Source organism: Zalophus californianus, chromosome 3 (assembly GCF_009762305.2).
Source record: "Zalophus californianus isolate mZalCal1 chromosome 3, mZalCal1.pri.v2, whole genome shotgun sequence".
NCBI lineage: Eukaryota > Metazoa > Chordata > Mammalia > Carnivora > Otariidae > Zalophus > Zalophus californianus.
In genome coordinates this window covers 39,407,371-39,425,389 of record NC_045597.1, presented here as the reverse complement: position 1 = coordinate 39,425,389, position 18,019 = coordinate 39,407,371, and the positions used below count along the sequence as shown (strand labels likewise).

At 36.5% G+C, this 18,019-nt stretch overlaps 1 protein-coding gene across 11 annotated transcripts in view; it reads right to left on the bottom strand.

Annotated features, from left to right (window-relative positions):
• The window catches only part of PCDH9 (protocadherin 9), a 918,360-nt gene that overhangs the window by 489,639 nt on the left and 410,702 nt on the right, over positions 1-18,019 (bottom strand). For 2 of the 11 annotated variants that reach the window (XM_027588311.1, XM_027588312.1), the window contains one exon: positions 7,502-7,933. The exons of 8 other annotated variants lie outside the window; for them this stretch is intronic. In XM_027588311.1, the coding sequence (XP_027444112.1) occupies positions 7,778-7,933 (156 nt within the window). In that variant the 3' untranslated portion in view covers positions 7,502-7,777. Of the gene's footprint in view, positions 1-7,501; positions 7,934-10,755; positions 10,833-18,019 lie in introns of those variants that run through there. One more of the 11 variants, XM_027588313.1, reaches the window with a different exon arrangement.

Here is an 18,019-nt window from a genome sequence, read left to right as displayed (position 1 = left end):
GCTGTACCAACTTGCATTCCCACCAACAGTGTAAGAGGGTTCCCCTTTCTCCACAACCTCTCCAACATTTGTTGTTTCTTTCCCTGTCCGTTTTTGCCATTCTAACTGGTGTAAGGTGGTATCTCAATGTGGTTTTGATTTGAATTTCCCTGATGGCTAATGATGATGGACATTTTTTCATGTGTCTATTAGCCATTTGTATGTCTTCTTCAGAGAAGTGTTTTTTCATATCTTCTGCCCACTTTTTGACTTGATTATTTGTTTTTTGGGTGTTGAGTTTGAGAAGTTCTTTATAGATCTTGAATACTAGCTCTTTATCTGTAGTGTCATTTGCAAATATCTTCTCCCATTCTGTGGGTTGCCTCTTTGTTTTATTGACATTTCCTTTGCTGTGCAGAAGCTTTTTATATTGATGAAGTCGCAAAAGTTCATTTTTGCTTTTGTTTCACTAGCTTTTGGAGACGTATCTTGAAAGAAGTTGCTGTGGCCGATGTCAAAGAGGTTATTGCCTATGTTCTCCTCTAGGATTTTGATGGATTCCTGTCTCACATTGAGGTCTTTCATCCACTTTGAGTTTATCTTTGTGAATGGCGTTAGAAAATGGTCGAGTTTCATTCTTCCGCATGTGGCTGTCCAATTTTCCCAGCACAATTTATTGAAGAGACTGTCCTTTTCCCATTGCATGTTTTTCCCTGCTTTGTCAAAGATTATTTGACCATAGAGTTGAGGGTCCATATCTGGCTTCTCTATTCTGTTCCATTGGTCTACACGTCTGTTTTTGTGCCAGTACCATGCTGTCTTGGGTGATCACAGCTTTGTAATATAGCTTGAAATCGGGCAACGTGATGCCCCCAGTTTTGTTTTTCTTTTTCAACATTTCCTCGGCGATTTGGGGTCTTTTCTGATTCCATACAAATTTTAGGATTGTTTGTTCCAGCACTTTGAAAAATGTCATTGGAATTTTGATCGGGATGGCATTGAAGGTATAGATTGCTCTGGGTAGCATAGACATTTTAACAATGTTTATTCTTCTGATCCATGAGAATGGAATATTTTTCCATCTTTTTGTGTCTTCTTCAATTTCTTTCATGAGCGTTTTGTAGTTCCTAGAGTATAGATCCTTTACCTCTTTGGTTAGGCTTATTCCGAGGTATCTTACGGTTTTTGGTGCTATTGTAAATGGAATTGTTTCTCTAATTTCTCATTCTACAGTTGCGTTGTTAGTGTATAAGAAAGCAAGTGATTTCTGTGCATTGATTTTGCATCCTGCCACATTACTGAATTGCTGTATGAGTTCTAGTAATTTGGGGGTGGAGTCTTTTGGGTTTTCCACATAAAGTATCATGTCGTCTGCGAAAAGAGAGAGTTTGACTTCTTCTTTGCCAATTTGAATACCTTTGATTTCTTTTTGTTGTCTGATTGCTGTTGCTAGGACTTCTAGTACTATGTTGAACGATAGTGGCGAGAGTGGGCATCCTTGACGTGTTCCTGATCTTAAGGGAAAGGCTCTCAGCTTTTCCCCATTGAGGATGATATTCACTGTGGGTTTTTCATAGATGAATTTTATGAACTTGAGGAATGTTCCCTCTATCCCTATACTCTGAAGATTTTTAATCAGGAAAGGATGTTGTATTTTGTCAAATGCTTTTTCTGCATCAATTGAGAGGACCATATGGTTCTTCTCCCTCCTCTTATTAATGTGTTCTATCACAATGATTGATTTGTGGATGTTGAACCACACTTGCATCCTGGGGATAAATCCCACTTGGTCGTGGTGGATGATCCCTTTCATGTATTGTTGGATCCTATTAACTAGAATTTTGTTAAGGATTTTGGAATCCATATTCATTAGGGATATCGGTCTGAAATTCTCCTTTTTGATGGGGTCTTTGCCTGGTTTGGGAATTAAGGTAATGCTGGCCTCATAGAATAAGTTTGGAAGTTTTCATTCTGTTTCTATTTCTTGAAACAGCTTCAGTAGAATAGGTATGATTTCTTCTTTGAATGTTTGGTAGAATTCCCCAGGAATCCATCAGGCCCTGGACTCTTGTTTTTTGGGAGGTTTTTGATCATGGCTTCAATCTCGTTACTGGTTATTGGCCTATTCAGGTTATCAATTTCTTCCTGTTTCAGTCTTGGCAGCTTATAGGTTTCCAGGAAGGCTTCCATTTCCTCCAGATGGCTCAGTTTATTGGCATATAGTTGTTGATAATAATTTCTAATAATTGTTTCTATTTCCTTGGTGTTAGTCGTGATCTCTCCCCTTTCATTCATAGTTTTATTAATTTGGGTCCTTTATCTTTTCTTTTGGATAAGTCTGGCCAGTGGTTTATCGATCTTATTAATTCTTTCAAAGAACCAACTTCCAGTTTCGTGGATCTGATCTACTGTGTTTCTGGTTTCTAATTCATTGATCTCCGCTTTAATTTTAATTATTTCTCTTCTAATGCATGGCTTAGGCATCGTTTGTTGCTTTTTCTCTAGTTCTTTAAGGTGTAGAGTTAGTTGATGAATTCGGGATTTTTCTATTTTTTTGAGTGAGGCTTGGATGGCTATGTATTTCCCCCTTAGGACTGCCTTTGCAGTATCCCATAGATTTTGGACCAATGTGTTTTCATTCTCATTGATTTCCATGATTTTTTTAAGTTCTTCTTTGATTTCCTGGTTGACCCAAACATTCTTGAGCAGAGTGGTCTTTAGCTTCCAAGTGTTTGAATTTCTGCCAAATTTTTTCTTGTGATTGAGTTCCAGTTTTAAAGCATTGTGGTCTGAGAATATGCAGGGATAATCTCAATCTTTTGGTATCAGTTGAGACTGGATTTGTGACCCAGTATGTGGTCTATTCTGGAGAAAGTTCCATGTGCCCCTGAGAAGAATGAGTATTCTGTTGTTTTAGGGTGGAATGTTCTGTAAATATCTATGAGGTCCATCTGGTCCAATGTATCATTCAGAGCTCTTGTTTCCTTGTTGATTTTCTGCTTAGATGATCTGTCCATTGCTGAGAGTGGAGTACTGAGGTCTCCTACAATTAACGTATTGTTATCAATACGACTCTTTATTTTGGTTAACAGTTAGCTTATGTAGATGGCTGCTCCCATGATGGGGGCATAGATATTTACAATTGTTAGATCTTCTTGTTGGATAGACCCTTTAAGAACGATATAGTGTCCTTCTGTGTCTCTAATTACAGACTTTAGTTTAAAATCTAATTTGTCTGATATAAGAATGGCTACCCCAGCTTTCTTTTGAGGTCCACTGGCATGGAAGATGGATCTCCATCCCTTCACTTTCAGTCTGGATGTATCTTAAGTTTCAAAATGAGTCTCTTGTTGGCAGCATATGGATGGGTCCTATCTTTTTATCCAATCTGCAACCCTGTGCCGTTTTATGGGAGCATTTAGGCCATTCACATTGAGAGTGATTACTGAAAGATATGAATTAATTGTCATCATGTTGCCTGTGAAGACCTTGTTTTTATAGATTGTCCCTGTAAATGTCTGTTGTATATCACTCTTGGGGTCTTTCTCCTTTTATAGAATCCCCCTTAATATTTCTTGCAGGGCCGGCTTAGTGGTCACATATTCTTTCAGTTTCTGCTGGCTGTGGAAGCTCTGCATCTCTCCATCCATTCTAAATGAAAGCCTTGCCAGATAAACTATTCTTGGCTGCATGTTCTTTTCATTTAGTACCCTGAATATGTCTTGCCAGGCCTTTCTGGCTTGCCAGGTCTCTGTGGATAGGTCTGATGTTATTCTGATGTTCCTCCCTCTGTACGTAAGGAATCTCTTCCCCCTAACTGTCCTTAAGATGGTTTCCTTGGTTCTAAGGTTTGCAGGTTTTACTATTACATGTCGGAGTGTTGACCTGTTTTCCTTGATCTTGGGAGGGGTCCTCTCTGCCTCTAGGACACCAATGTTTGTTTCATTCCCCAGATTAGGGAAGTTCTCAGCTACGATTTGCTCAAATACATCTTCTAGTCCTCTCTCTCTCCACTCCCTCTGGGATTCCAATTATCCTGACATTGGAACGTTCATGGTATCACTTATTTCTCTGATTCTATTTTCATGGATTCTGAGTTGTTTTTCCCTGACCTCCACTTTCCCCTTTTTATCATTATATTGTCTTCCAGGTCGCTTATATTCGTTCTTCTGCTTCAGTTACCCTAGCTGTTAGATTATCTAGATTGAATTGGATCTCATTGATAGCATTTTTAAGTTCTGCCAATTCAGCTTTCATTTCTGCCCTTAGAGACTCTATGCTGTCATTAATTGGATTTCTCCATTGTAGCCATTGTCTTCACAACTGCTAGCCTGAATTCCATCTCCGACATCTTGGTTATATCTGCATCCATTTGTAAATCTGCAGCATAGGTCATGATCTCTGAGTCTTTTCTATTTTGGGGGCTCCTCCTCCTAGTCATTCTGTTGATGGGTGTTTGAGGGAATGTATAGAGTCCAATTATTGACCAGAACCCAAGCAAGATGCACCTGTTTTCTTGGGACCTTAGGGTTGCTGGTCTCTTGTTTTCCCAGCCTGTCTTCTGGGGGAGGGGCCTGCCACGCTGTTACTCAGGCAACCCTGTTTGTTCAGAGTTGCCCTGCCCCCTGTGGCGGCGGATGGGCTCAGCGGGGATCAGTTTTGGGGGATTTTGTTCCCTAGCGGCTTTCCCTGGCGGCCTTCTGCATTTCTTCCATGAGTCAGAGCAGAAGAGACCGTTTCCAACCCTCTGCCTCAGAGCAGAGAGACCGCAGTCTGTTCTTCAGTGAGCTCTCAGGTCACACCATCTCTGTTTCTGTCCATGCTGCCATAAACTGCAGCGGCCTGGGTTGTGTGCCCCTCCGCAGTGCCCCAATCCTGCCTCCAGGTCGGAGCACGTCTCTGCCCTTTGTGCTTCTAAAACCGCCAGATGCCCCCAGTTCACATGCGTGACCCCGCCGCTCCGGGTTTCCGCCCCGGGGGCTGCCCTAAAGTCCTGCCCCCCCCCCCCCCCCGCTACCAGTTGAGAGTCTGTGCCCGGTCCCCAGCGCACGAGGCTGTCGCTCACCGGCGGTGTAGGATCCCCACGGCCAGGCACCCTCCCACTGCTGTTTATCCTCCAATATCCGCCCGCAGAATCACGGCTCCCCGCTTCATACCTTGAAATCAACCGCCTGCGATATTCTGTTTGTAGAGATCCAGATCTTCTTACATCTCAGGCTGGTTTCGTGGGTGCTCAGAGTGGTCTGGTAGATATCCAGCTCAATTCCGGGGACCAGTTGGAATAGGGTCCCCTACTCCTCTGCCATCTTTTCTTCCTCCCTCAGGCCTATCACCTTTTAAAAGTCAACATATAGCCTGCTTCTCCCTCTCCCTCTTCTGCTCCCCCTGCTTATGCTGTCTCTCTGTCTCTCCCTCTGTAAAATAAATAAATAAAATCTTAAAAAATATATATAGCATTTAATGGAAGAATTTAGGATTCCTTTTAGTTATGAAGATAAAAGATGTTGTAACATTAAGAAAGTAGGGACGCCTGGGTGGAGGAGTCTGTTGAGCAACCGATACTTGGTTTTGGCTCAGGTCATGATCTCAGGGTTGTGAGATGGAGTCCCGCTTAAGACTCTCCCTCCTCCTCTCCCTCTGCCCCTTCCCGCCTCTTCCCCCCACAAATAAACAAATATTTTAAAAAATTAAGAAACTAGTGCCCTCCAACTAAACAGGCTTGTTCAGAATGTATTTAATAACACCACAGGCTAATTGTAAATAATCGCCATGGAAATTTAAGACTTAACTAGTGTAACTTCTTTGTAGCTTAATCATTTCTTCTTTTTCACCTACAACTTTCTCTAGAATATTTTTTTAAAAGATGTTATTTATTTATTTGACAGAGAGAGACACAGTGAGAGAGGGAACACAAGCAGGGGGAGTGGGAGAAGGAGAAGCAGGCTTTCCCGCGGAGCAGAAAGCCTGATGTGGGGCTCAATCCCAGGACCCTTGGATCATGACCTGAGCCGAAGGCAGACGCTAAACGACTGAGCCACCCAGGCGCCCCTAGAATATTTTTATTAAACTGTTATTAATCAATGATGGCTATGAGACAAGATGCACAATTTCTCACTAATCCCAAAGTCTGTTTAGATATTCATATAAATGCAATTTATTGAATGTTTATGCTATTAAAGTGTTACATTCACACAGAAATAAATACTTATCAAATTAGATAATAATGCAAGCCTGTTAGTCACCAATGCTTGGAGTGAACCTGGTTTGATACACAGAAAAAAAAATATATTTATCTGTCTGCGTACAAAAATCCAAACATCCATTATTGGGCTCCCAATGAAATAGTCAGCTTCAAATGCACTAGTTCTATTAATTTAACTTTTAAATTAAAAGTAAATATTATATTGGGCTGGTCTTCCTCATTACATAACATGGTTCTAATATAAATGCAATAATTTTCCATGATATTTCAAAGTTTGGGGAAAAGTTTATTGAGTACTGCTATTTATTATGGCAGGTGCTTTACATATATCCTATATGCTTCCTGGAACAAATCGAAAAGTTGGAGGTCATAATTCCTTCTCACAAACTGGAAAACTAAGATGTAAAGAAATAAAGTAACTACCTCAAATTTTCCATAAATGTTAGGCATGTAGAATGCAGCATGTACACCTGAGGACCAACTGCACACTCTTTCCAGGACAATTTGGTCTGGCCCTAGATAAGATGGTAAATGTGTCTAAGAAACCAACAAACTAAAACCAAACCAGTTCTAGATCAGTAGGATTGTGATCAAGTGTCAATATAGCTGGAGTTAGAACCCAAGCGCAGGGTGCAGGTGCACAATCAATCCCAACACACACACACGCGCGCACACACACACACACACACACACTCATAATCACAATATTTTTAAACTGGATTTCCTTGACCTTACCTAAGTTAGCATTAATACTCCTTTCCAGGTTTGTGGACAGCCTGGAGAGAGTAGGAGGAGAAATTTCTCTGCAGGAATTTCAAAAAGTTAGGTGTACTTTCATAAATATTTTCAATCTCAATGGGTTATTAAAGAAACAACATTTTTGTAAAACAAGCCATAGTTTTGTGAATCTTGGTGTGTTGGTGATATTGTATGGTTAGAGTATGAACTCAACTGACTGGATAATAATAACCATTTGGATTATTAATGTTTTGCTATCACAAAGTTGTACAGGTTTATTAATTCTTTTAATGATGAATGTTGCATATACCAGTTCCCTCTTTCTAAATTTGGGCTAGGAAAGGGAATCTGCAGAAGACTAATACCATACAGGATACCATTTTTTTTAGGAATTTTAATTTGTATAAAATGTGTTTCTCTCTCACACACAAATACGCATCTATATATCTCTTTCACATCTATGTGATTGGTACATATTGTTGACTATACTGAACAATTACTGGACCATTTGCAAAAATTCACATTGTGTTTTTAAAAACTACCTAATGAATAGAAGCTATATGTTTAATGTTAAACATCTTAGCATTTTTAGTTTAGTTCTCATTTTAACAGAATGCCATTATAATATTGTACTACTATTGATATGTTCGATTAAAGCACTTAAGAAATTTCATACCAATGAAATTATGCATTTAATTAGTTCTGCCATTTTACAGAGATAAATAATTGATCCCAAGAAATTTTTTAACACTCTAGAGAACTACTTCACTAGGGACCAAAATAAATACATCCAAATAAATCACTGCTGCTGAATATAAAATATACAAGAGCTTTCCCTCTTAAAGGATAGAGTCTCATCTAGTTTCTTCTTTGATAACATTTTGAGAATATATATCTTTTATCAAGATTTGAAATCTTGACTGGCTTCAGAATATTGCTGTGGTAAGGAGCAGTCTTCATAAATTCAGGTGTATGATGTTGTCCTTTTCTCCTAGCCATGAGCAGATTCACTTGCTGAACAAATGACAAAACATACATTTTAATTAAAATGTGTCCCAAAAAAGCAAGTCTTAAATTGTCTTTTATAGTTATATTGCTGCCCTTAATTGGTGTTTAAGTTCTGTTGTTGCTTACTGTTATAATTTTAAAAAATATTTGATAATGTTTCTCAGAAGAAGAGGATGTACTTCAACTCGAATTTCAATCAGTATATAATTTTTCAAATAAAAATTCATTTATACCGAAAAGCACAGAAAATGCCTATGTCTAAACTCTTACACTGTGGCACAGTATCGGCAGAAAAGAAAATGAAAAAAAAAAAAAGACTACACTGGGAATATATCAAATCAATAGACTAATTAATAACTCATAGTACTCTCTCCTTCCATGTTACAAAGGCTGACAAAGCCAGAAACAAGCAGTGGGAAAAAGAATCCATGTTCTCTTTCAAAAAGGTGTGATAATTTATTTCAAATGAAAAGCCAAAGGGTTTAAAGTAAAGCTTAAAATGGGTGTCTATACGCATGATTACAGCAAAGAACCCTACAAAGAAGGGGCTTGTCAGGGCAGCCAAAACCAACAGATGCATTCCAGCTCATCACTCCCTTCAACTGAGCATAAGAAACATAAAGTGCTTGGCTCTGCAGTCCATATTTTAAACAAATAAAAGAGAAAGCTACCTGAACCACTGGTTTGCCAAATTTGGATTTTCAAATCTTAACAGAGCTTCCTACTTAAGCACTGATTTATATATTCATTTTTTCCATCAAAAAACTTTCCATTTGCTTTCTCCCAAAGTAGTTGATGAGAAGAAAAATACCTTTTAAAGGGTATTTTTGCTTGGCTCGTTATTAAAATGAACAATCTTGAAAGGACTGTAGAGAAAGACTTTGGATTCTGTTATTTACCCATTCTGTAGTCCACATTGGTTCAAGTTAATATTTACTATGACAAGAAATATGTAGATTCCTTTATTATTGGAACCTACTTGATTGAAAGTCAACACTCTGGTTAGGCTTTCATGGAATCCCTAAAAATGAATACACTGGAGACAGTAACTGTTGTATCTTTTATAAAATATGTTTTGCAATTTCTCCTCATTCTTATTCATTCTAAAGGACAAACATAAGTTTCAACAGAAAAGAGAATTACGGGTACTTTAAAATGAACAAAAATAATGCTTAACTGTTACTCTTTATTCAGAGTAATTCAAAGTAAGTAATTTTTAGGGTAAGTAGGAATATTATAAATAATGAGCAAATTTTAATATTTATCTTATTCCAATAAGGTATTCTGTAAACGTTTACATTAAAATGCTTATCTGCTTTTCAGGGACAATAAATTTAGTCATTCAAATATAAACCAAAAACATAATCTACATGTGCTATTCACGGCATTAGATACTATTGTAAGATAAAAAGAGGATTTATGTTTGGTGAAATAAACTTCTAGGCCCAAGATGAAGCTACTCCTACCCAGGTACCACATCAGCGAACCAACACTTAAATAACCTTTGTGTCCCTGTAAACTCTCCACTTGACCAGAAACAACAGTATTTCCAAGCAGCTGATCCCCAAATGCCAATCCAATTCTCGGCCTTCTCACCCCAAACAAGAAGGATTATGTGGCCCCAGTCAATCAGATATTTTTCTATTTTTCTCTTCCTTGTTCTCTATTCTTTATCCTTTAAAGGTTTTCTGCCTTCTGACGCATTTTACGGTTCTCTGAATGGAGGCTGTCCACTTCATGGAGTGTTAAATAGATGTTTGCATCACCTAAACTGTTTTTCTTTAATGATTTTTAAACAGTTTTTTGGTGATGAGGAATGAGATCAGAAGCTTACTACTAACAGCCTGCAGGAGGATGAGATTCACAGGCCAGGTGCCCCCTGAACCCTTTGAGTTCACGGTTTCTGTCATAGTGAATGAGGGCTGTGAGTATGTCACTAATGGATTTGAATTTTGCTCCTTTGGGTGCAGACTTGGGTGGGGTAGCTAGCTAGCTAGATAGATAGATCAATTGATCTCAGAAAGGTTCTGGGCTCCTGAAAAGACTGTGGAATTTATTAAAATTCCCAGAGAGGTTCTTGGTCTCCAGAAAGTTTCCAGGAGAGCTATCCTGGGAGTCCACAACAGGTGGTAGCTCTTAGGGATTCACAAAGCCTCAAGGTAAATCCACAGTATAAACTGATAGGGGACACAGGAAAATAAATTAAGACAAGAAATTCATCAAAATCAAAATCTAAGCAGGCACAAATGGGACTATTAAAAGACATTAGGGTGTACAGCACTGTAAAGAAATTTTCCCTTGAAAGGAATAATAGATCAATTGCTAATGGCAATCTCAGAAGCCAAAGCCGCAAAATTGGTGGACATGGGATGGAGCGCTGTAAAGCTGTTAGAGAGCTCACCCCCTGACTCTAAGACTCCTGTGCTAGGATAAATTGGTTACGGAATGGGTTAACACCAAATCATCCTGCCAACCTCAAGAAAATTTCTGTGCAGGGAGGTACAATGTAAAATATCACAAAATCCCCAACCCAGCAGCACACCCTTCTTAGGTATTAAAGTGGCTCTGAGAGACCCAGAGCTTAGCTAAAGAAATAGGATCCTCAAGTTTCGAAGAATGGAGCACACCATCTTTTTGACACACCTGTTTATTTTCTGTCTAGCAACTCTGGTCCTGGAAGCTGTAGATACTGACAAAAATGGCAAAATCTACTAGGAGAGCCTAGAATTACAATGACCATTATGAGGGATGTTCCAATTAGATAAGATCATTTACATCAACAGGAGTGCTTGAAAGAAAGAGTTCCCAAATCCAACAGAATGAAATACCTATTTTAACTGGCATGCAGAAGCCTTCAAAAGGCTTGAAAATTCCAAAGTGGCTTCACTGGATGATTCATCTCAAACTAATGAAAAATTAAAGACACAGGTACTTTAAACAAAAAACAAAACAAAACAAAAAACATAAGACTGACATGATTTCTACTACTCTTCCCTATCCTCCTTTATCTGAGGATACTCACAGTCTACTTATCCTCTATCGGACTTACCTTTCTACTCTGAAGTGACCGCAAGCCTATAAACAAAAGTTCACCAAGTTAGTGGGCTTACAATTGCAACACCTTCAAGACCAGAGATCTAAGACACTTGGGCCTCCCCCATGCACTCCTGGGGGCCCATAACCAAAACACTGACCCTGATTTCCAATATCTCAGTTTCTCTCAAACAACCTTGCTGAATAAACACTTCTGGGGAAATAGAGACACAGTCATAAGAAATGCATAAAGAGGGCAACTGGTTTATAGAAGTATCCCTCTTTTTGGGATCATTTCTTGACTTATTTGATTCTGGATGGTTTGGGTCATGGGGACCCTGGCTCAGGAGCACTCTTCAAACCATAGACATTGTTTTGTTGCTAATAATTATTACTGTCTCTCTGATATACCATGTTCTCTCGAAAGTTTTAAATGCACGTGGGCAGCCATACATCAGCTGACATATGGCCTCTCTCTGACTGGAATGACAGAAGAACAAAGAATGTAACCATGTGTAAGAATACGCTCTGAACATGGTCTCTTGTATATCCTACACTGACACCTGAAGAGGCAATGGTAACTAAGAGTCACATTAAGATTGATATATTTTTTAAGATTTTATTTATTTATTTGAGAGAAGAGAGAGAGCACAGGTTTGGGGGGGGCGGGAAGAAGCAGACTCCCTACAGAGCCGGGAGCCCGATGTGGGCTTGATCCCAGGACCCTGAGACCATGACCTAAGCCAAATGCAGACACTTAACTGAGTCACACAGGCGCCCCAAGATTGACACTTTTAATCAAACCTCTTAAATGATCAAGAGGATAACCAAAAGGGGGGACTGCTGAAATAAGTTTCTAGACCCAAGATGGAGCCACTTCTGATGGGTAACATGTCAGCAAACCAAAACTTAGATAAGCTCCTGTAAATGCTCTGCTTGGCCAGAGCAGAATACATCCAGGCAGCCAATCTCCAAATACTAAGCCAATGGGCTTTATACTCATTCCTTATTCCTTCTCACCCCAAACAAAGTGGATTATGTGGCCCCAGCAATGAGATTTTTCTATTTTCCTCTTTGCTGTTCTTTATTCTTTATCCTATAAAAGCTTTCTGCCTTCTGGCCCATTTTTCAGTTCTCCAAAATAAGACTGTTCATTTCATGAGATGTTAAATTAAGTTCATTTTATATCACCTAAATTGCTTTCTTTAACCATTTTTAACATATTTAATTTCTTATCTGTTCTACTTCTAGTAGGTTTGTTTTATTTTGTCAATACTTCTAACTTACTAGACTCTATTCAACTCATTAAGTATTAAAAGGATTTCTTCTCTAATAAAAGTACTCTATTCATAAACTATGCTTACCAGGTTCTGATTATAATGTAAATTCAAATTGAACTCTATGTCTTAAGTTATTTATATTTTTAAACCTTTTATATCTCTAGTGACCTTGAATTCTTTGTTGTACAATTTTAAGTTAAAGGTAGAAATGTTTGTCTCCATTTTTATGTTCAGCCAAAAGCAGTATTTTACATTAGATAAATAAGTACAATCATGTTTTCCTACTCAGATCTTTCTTAGACCTCTGGATTAGGAAAAAAATGAAGATATTTCAGAGGATCAAAAAGAAATAGGCAACTAGAGGAAAACTGATTCACAGAAATATAGTAGCTATTCCTTTTTGAACCTTACAGAGTAATAGGGTTTATATAAACATAAGCTAAACGGACCATTTTATATCCCTCTGAGACTTTCTGGAAGCCAAACTCATGAGTCATACTTCACTAGCAATGGCACAACATATCTTCTACCAAGTACTTAGTCAGTTTTCACAGAAAAAGGCAGTATTTTAAATGGCATCCTTAAGAGAGTAAGCCAGACCATTTATTTTCTGGAGGAAATAAATTTGGAGTGGTAAATGATGCAGGAACTTTTTTATTAAGTCATCCTAATTTCATAGCAGTTCTACAAACTCTGTGACCAGAATCCCCAACTTAAAAATAAAAACATCTGTTAATTGTTCCTGTATGAAATTGTTATCCTTATGTGAGGATTTTTGTGGTGCATTCAATTCCCAATGTGCCTTAATATCATAACTGGAAATAATTAGCAACATGTCTAGAAGATTTAGCTAAGAAACATGTTAATTTGGCCTGGAGATAGTTCTTTTATCCTGCACATTTATTTTCACAGATTTCTTACTGAGTTTGTCTGTATGATTTTATGTCAACTGACTACTCATAAAATTGCAGACTATATGAACACTGCTTTTAGAAAATGTTGAGAGTTGTTTTCTTTATTATTGAATTTTATGCCCCAACCTATATCAACATTTTGAACTTGTCAGTACAAAGCAGCATGAATCAGCTCACTAGTTCCTTGGCTTTTCATTCTTTTTTTTTTAACTTTGTTGAGGAATAATTGGCAAATATAATTGTGTATATTAAAAGTGTACAATGTGATAATGTGATATACATATATATTGTTGAATGATTACCAAGATCAAGATAATGAATACATTCATCACTTCACATAGTTAGCATAAGTAACTTTTGTGTGTGGTGAGAATGCTTAAGATCCACTCTCAGTAACTTTCAAGTACACAGTACCATATTACTAACTATAGTCCATGCTGTTCATTAGATCCTTAGAACTTATAATTCTTATAAATGAAAATGTGTACCCATTGATCTACATCACTTTTTCCCCTTCTCAGTCCCTGGTAACCACCATTCTATTCTCTGTTTATGTGAAATTGGCCTTTTTTTTTTTTTTTTTTTTGGTTCCACATGTGATACCATACAGTATTTATCTTACTCTTTCTTTTTTATTGCACTTGGCATAATGCCCTCCAGATCCTAACTACATACAGTTGACCATACTAACTACAACAACATGGGGGGAAGAAGGGGGAGGGATGCTAATCACCCCCATGCAGTGGAAAATCTGTGTATAACTTTTGACACCCCCCAAAATATACTAATAGTGTATTGTTGACTGGAACCCTTACTGATAACATAAACAGTTGAATTAACACATATTTTATATGTTATATGTATTATATACTGTATTCTTATAATAATATAAACCAGAGAAAGGAAAATGTTAATAAGAAAATTATAAGGGAGAGAAAATACATTTACAGTACTGTACTGTATTTATTTAAAAAAATCCCACTCAGTTCAAACCCATGTTGTTCAAGGGTCAAGTGTAATGAGTTTCATTTAACACATAAACATACATGTATACTGTATACATAAGTATTATACATATAAGTATTAGAATTTTTCTGTTTACACACACAACCACATGTATAAGATTTTTTACTTCATGTATTTACTTTTGTCTTGGCATGCAGATCTTGAGTGTTTAGCATGCTCAGTAATTTCAAATTTATCCGTAACTGCTAAGGAATGGACATCTCTGATTAAATTAGTTAGAGTTAAAATGTATATGGTTAGTAGATGACCAACATTCAAAGATGTAGAACCTGCATCATATCAAGCATATCCTACTTTCAATTCTTGATATGTTTCAGTCATAATTATGAATAGAAGTTTTTATTATGCAGTGCTACAGCTATACTGGACAACAAATTAGTCTGAATTTGTGATACTTTAGATTTTTTTAAATCCTTAACCTATTATTGGTTCTCATTATTACTTTAAAAAGATATGTATTAAATAAAGACAAGTGACTTCCCTAAATTCTGGACGGATGTAAGCTAGTACATACGCACCATATGAGTGGTATTAAATATTTACACAGAGAGCTGCATTGTGAAATTTCGACACGCATTTTAAATAGTTAATGAGTTTTTAGAGACTGTAATACATAATTATCTAATCATTTAATAAGGCAATGTAAAATATTTAAAAACATATAAAATTATTGAGAAATAGAAATGTATTTTATCTCATATTCTCCATTAGATTATAAATTTAACAATATTAAAAATTATGTATATCAAAGAATTTTAGATTATTTTTATAGGCTAAACAGAAAATCTGGCTCTACTTTCAATATATGCTTATATATTTTTAGTTTTCCATAAATATTAAAGTATAAAACTTAAGTAATTTTTATATTGCAGTATTTTCATACAATGTATCTAACTAATAAAGGCAGCATATTGAGTGATGCCCCATTTAAAAAAGGAACATTAAATACACATATGCCCAACTTTATGCAAAAAAGTATAAAGAATAATTTATAAAGATAATAACTTCAAAATATTTCATTGGGGTGGCACCTGGCTGGCCCAGTCAGTTAAGCTTCCAACTCTTGGTTTCACTCATGTCGTGATCTCAGGGTTGTGAGATAGAAGCCCTTGTAAGGCTCCGTGCTCAGCATGGTGTCTGCTTGATTTTCTCTTTCTCTGCCCCTCTCCCCAACACTTTCTCTCTCAAATAAACAAATGTCTTAAAAAAGCAAAAACAAAATATTTCATCAGGTATAGGCAGACTTTAATAAATAAGCCATAAATCTATAGGCAAAAAAAAAATCCTAGATTAAATAATTAAAAGTAGAGATTTTACAATATAGAATGAAAGTTAATAATTTTGCAAGTTGCTTCTTTATATCAATGAGTTAGGCAAAGACTTCCTTTAATAATGAATCTTCTTAAGACATCTCATATAATTTTAATTGCAAATGATAAAGTACTGATCTTTCAGGAACTCAGACTAGTTTTTGGGGTATGCTTAAAATCTCACCCTATTTTCAAAGTACATTTTGGTTCATCTCATCAGCTGTGCACTAATATTAAATACTAAACATTCTAAGTAATTTTAGACAAAACTCATAAAATGGTTCAAGATATTTGTGGTATTTTTAGTTTCAGACCACAAAAAAGTTGTTTTAAGGGCACCTGGGTGGCTCAGTTGGTTAAGCAACTACCTTCAGCTCAGGTCATGATCCCGGGGTCCTGGGATCGAGCCCCACATTGGGCTCCCTGCTCCCCAGGAAACCTGCTTCTCCCTCTCCCACTCCCCCGCTTGTGTTCCCTCTCTTGCTGTCTCTCTCTCTATATATATAAATTAAATAAACACTCTAAAAAAAAAGTTGTTTTAGTGAACAAAATGGATTCTCTAACACTATATTATATCAGTTATCAAAAATGTCAGGTTTTCTGATTCCTTTTTCTATGTAGTTATCTCATCTAATGTGTTCACTCTGTCAACCTAAATTTATAAAACATGTAATATTTATAAAGCATCTTCCTAAGAAGGCACTATGTGGACTCCAAAGATGAAGGATACCTGAGCAACTTTTTTACAGAGCCCTAGTTGTTTTGTATCCAAAAATTCCTTCCATTATTTGTCAAAATTAATTTGTTCAGTTTAGGTCATTAAAAATGCTTTACTTATTTTTTTAAAGATTTTATTTATTTATTTGGCAGAGAGAGCACAAGTAGGGAGAGCACAGAGGGAGAGGGAGAAACAGACTCCCTGCTGAGCAGGAACCTGATGCAGGATTCAATTCCAGGACCTTGGGATCATGACCTGGGCCGAAGGCAGACGCTTAATTGACTGAGCCACCCAAGCACCCCAAAGACGTTTTACTTAATACAAAATTAGAATCTATTAAATCTATTTAATTATTTTAAATCTATTTTTTTAAAAACTTGTCTTAACATACTAAGATATTTCCAACAAATTTATTTTTGACCTGCCAAAGGTAGCTTGGGCTAAATTCTTAACTCCACCTTCATTTGCTTTAAATAATATGTATATAGCTAAATGTTCAAAAAATGTTAAGTCCAATCGGATATAGGATTATTATATTTGATTTTCCAATTAAAAAAATGATCAAGGTGAGACAATGGAGCATATTCCAGAAATATCCCAAGTGAAAGTTTGAAATCTGTCCAAAAGATTATACCCACATAAAAGGATAGGTTTTGTAGCTGTCTTTATGTCCCATTGCTAAATATCTCAAGCTGTTAGGATGCCTCATTATCAGCATAGTCAATGAATTAAGAAGAGAGGCTAAACTCTTCAAGAATAGAACAGTTCCATAAGTTTAAGATATTCATGCTCATTCTGTTAAAATCAACAACATGGCATTCTTTAATTTTAATTTACTAGCATTTTCTAATCATCTGAAAGAGAAAGGTGGTTCTAGAATGTTTTCATTCCATTTGGCCTGTCACTAAATGACACATGGAACAAATGCAAATGTACTTCCTTCTTTTGGACACATTATATTTTTTTCATACCATATTTGAGGAGCATTTAGGCTGTACTAAACTTTATTGTATTATCTCTGAGTAACATTAAGCAGAGTGTTTCAAAAGCTTTAAAAAAGCTTAATGCAAGTTTGTTAGGTTATTGGTTTAGTTAAATCAAAATTGCCAAAGTAGTGATAAAAGTTGATGGGTTTCAAAACAAAATCAACATGATGAAATTCCTGTTTTCTCACACACCCAAGCAACTACTCCACATGAATGCCGTGATTCAAGAATTTGGCTAATAGACAACCAGCTTGATAAAATAAATGGTGCCAAAAGAAATCACAAAATACGTGGCACTGTAGAAGGAAACTATTCTCATTTATTGAAAATAAAATAGTAAGTTGTTGCATATTATCTATAATCATTGACTTGGTAAGGCATTAATATTTATCTTTAAAGAAATAGTAAGTAAAAAAAAAAGCATTACATATATAAAATTACATTTCTAGTATTGAATTGAAACCTAGAGACTCCTTAAGGATTTCAATAAAACTACTCAAAGAGTAAGTGCATTTAACATTCCAGAATCATTTTTAGGATGATAGAAAGATAACTTGCATGTTAAAGACCATATTGTATAACATATTCAAGGACTTACATAAATCATTCCCTGAGCTTGAATTCACCACATGGTCATGGAATGGATTCCAAAATGGCACAATGTCAGGAAAGCACTGACAATAGCACTTATTAGCATATTACTCTCCAGGATTCCCTGAAAAAAATGCAAATGATGTCTGTTCTGGGTTTGGTTACTCTTGTTGTGGCTAATGTAGATGCATTCTAATAAAGGTCATGATTATTAAAGTTAAATTCCATTAAAGA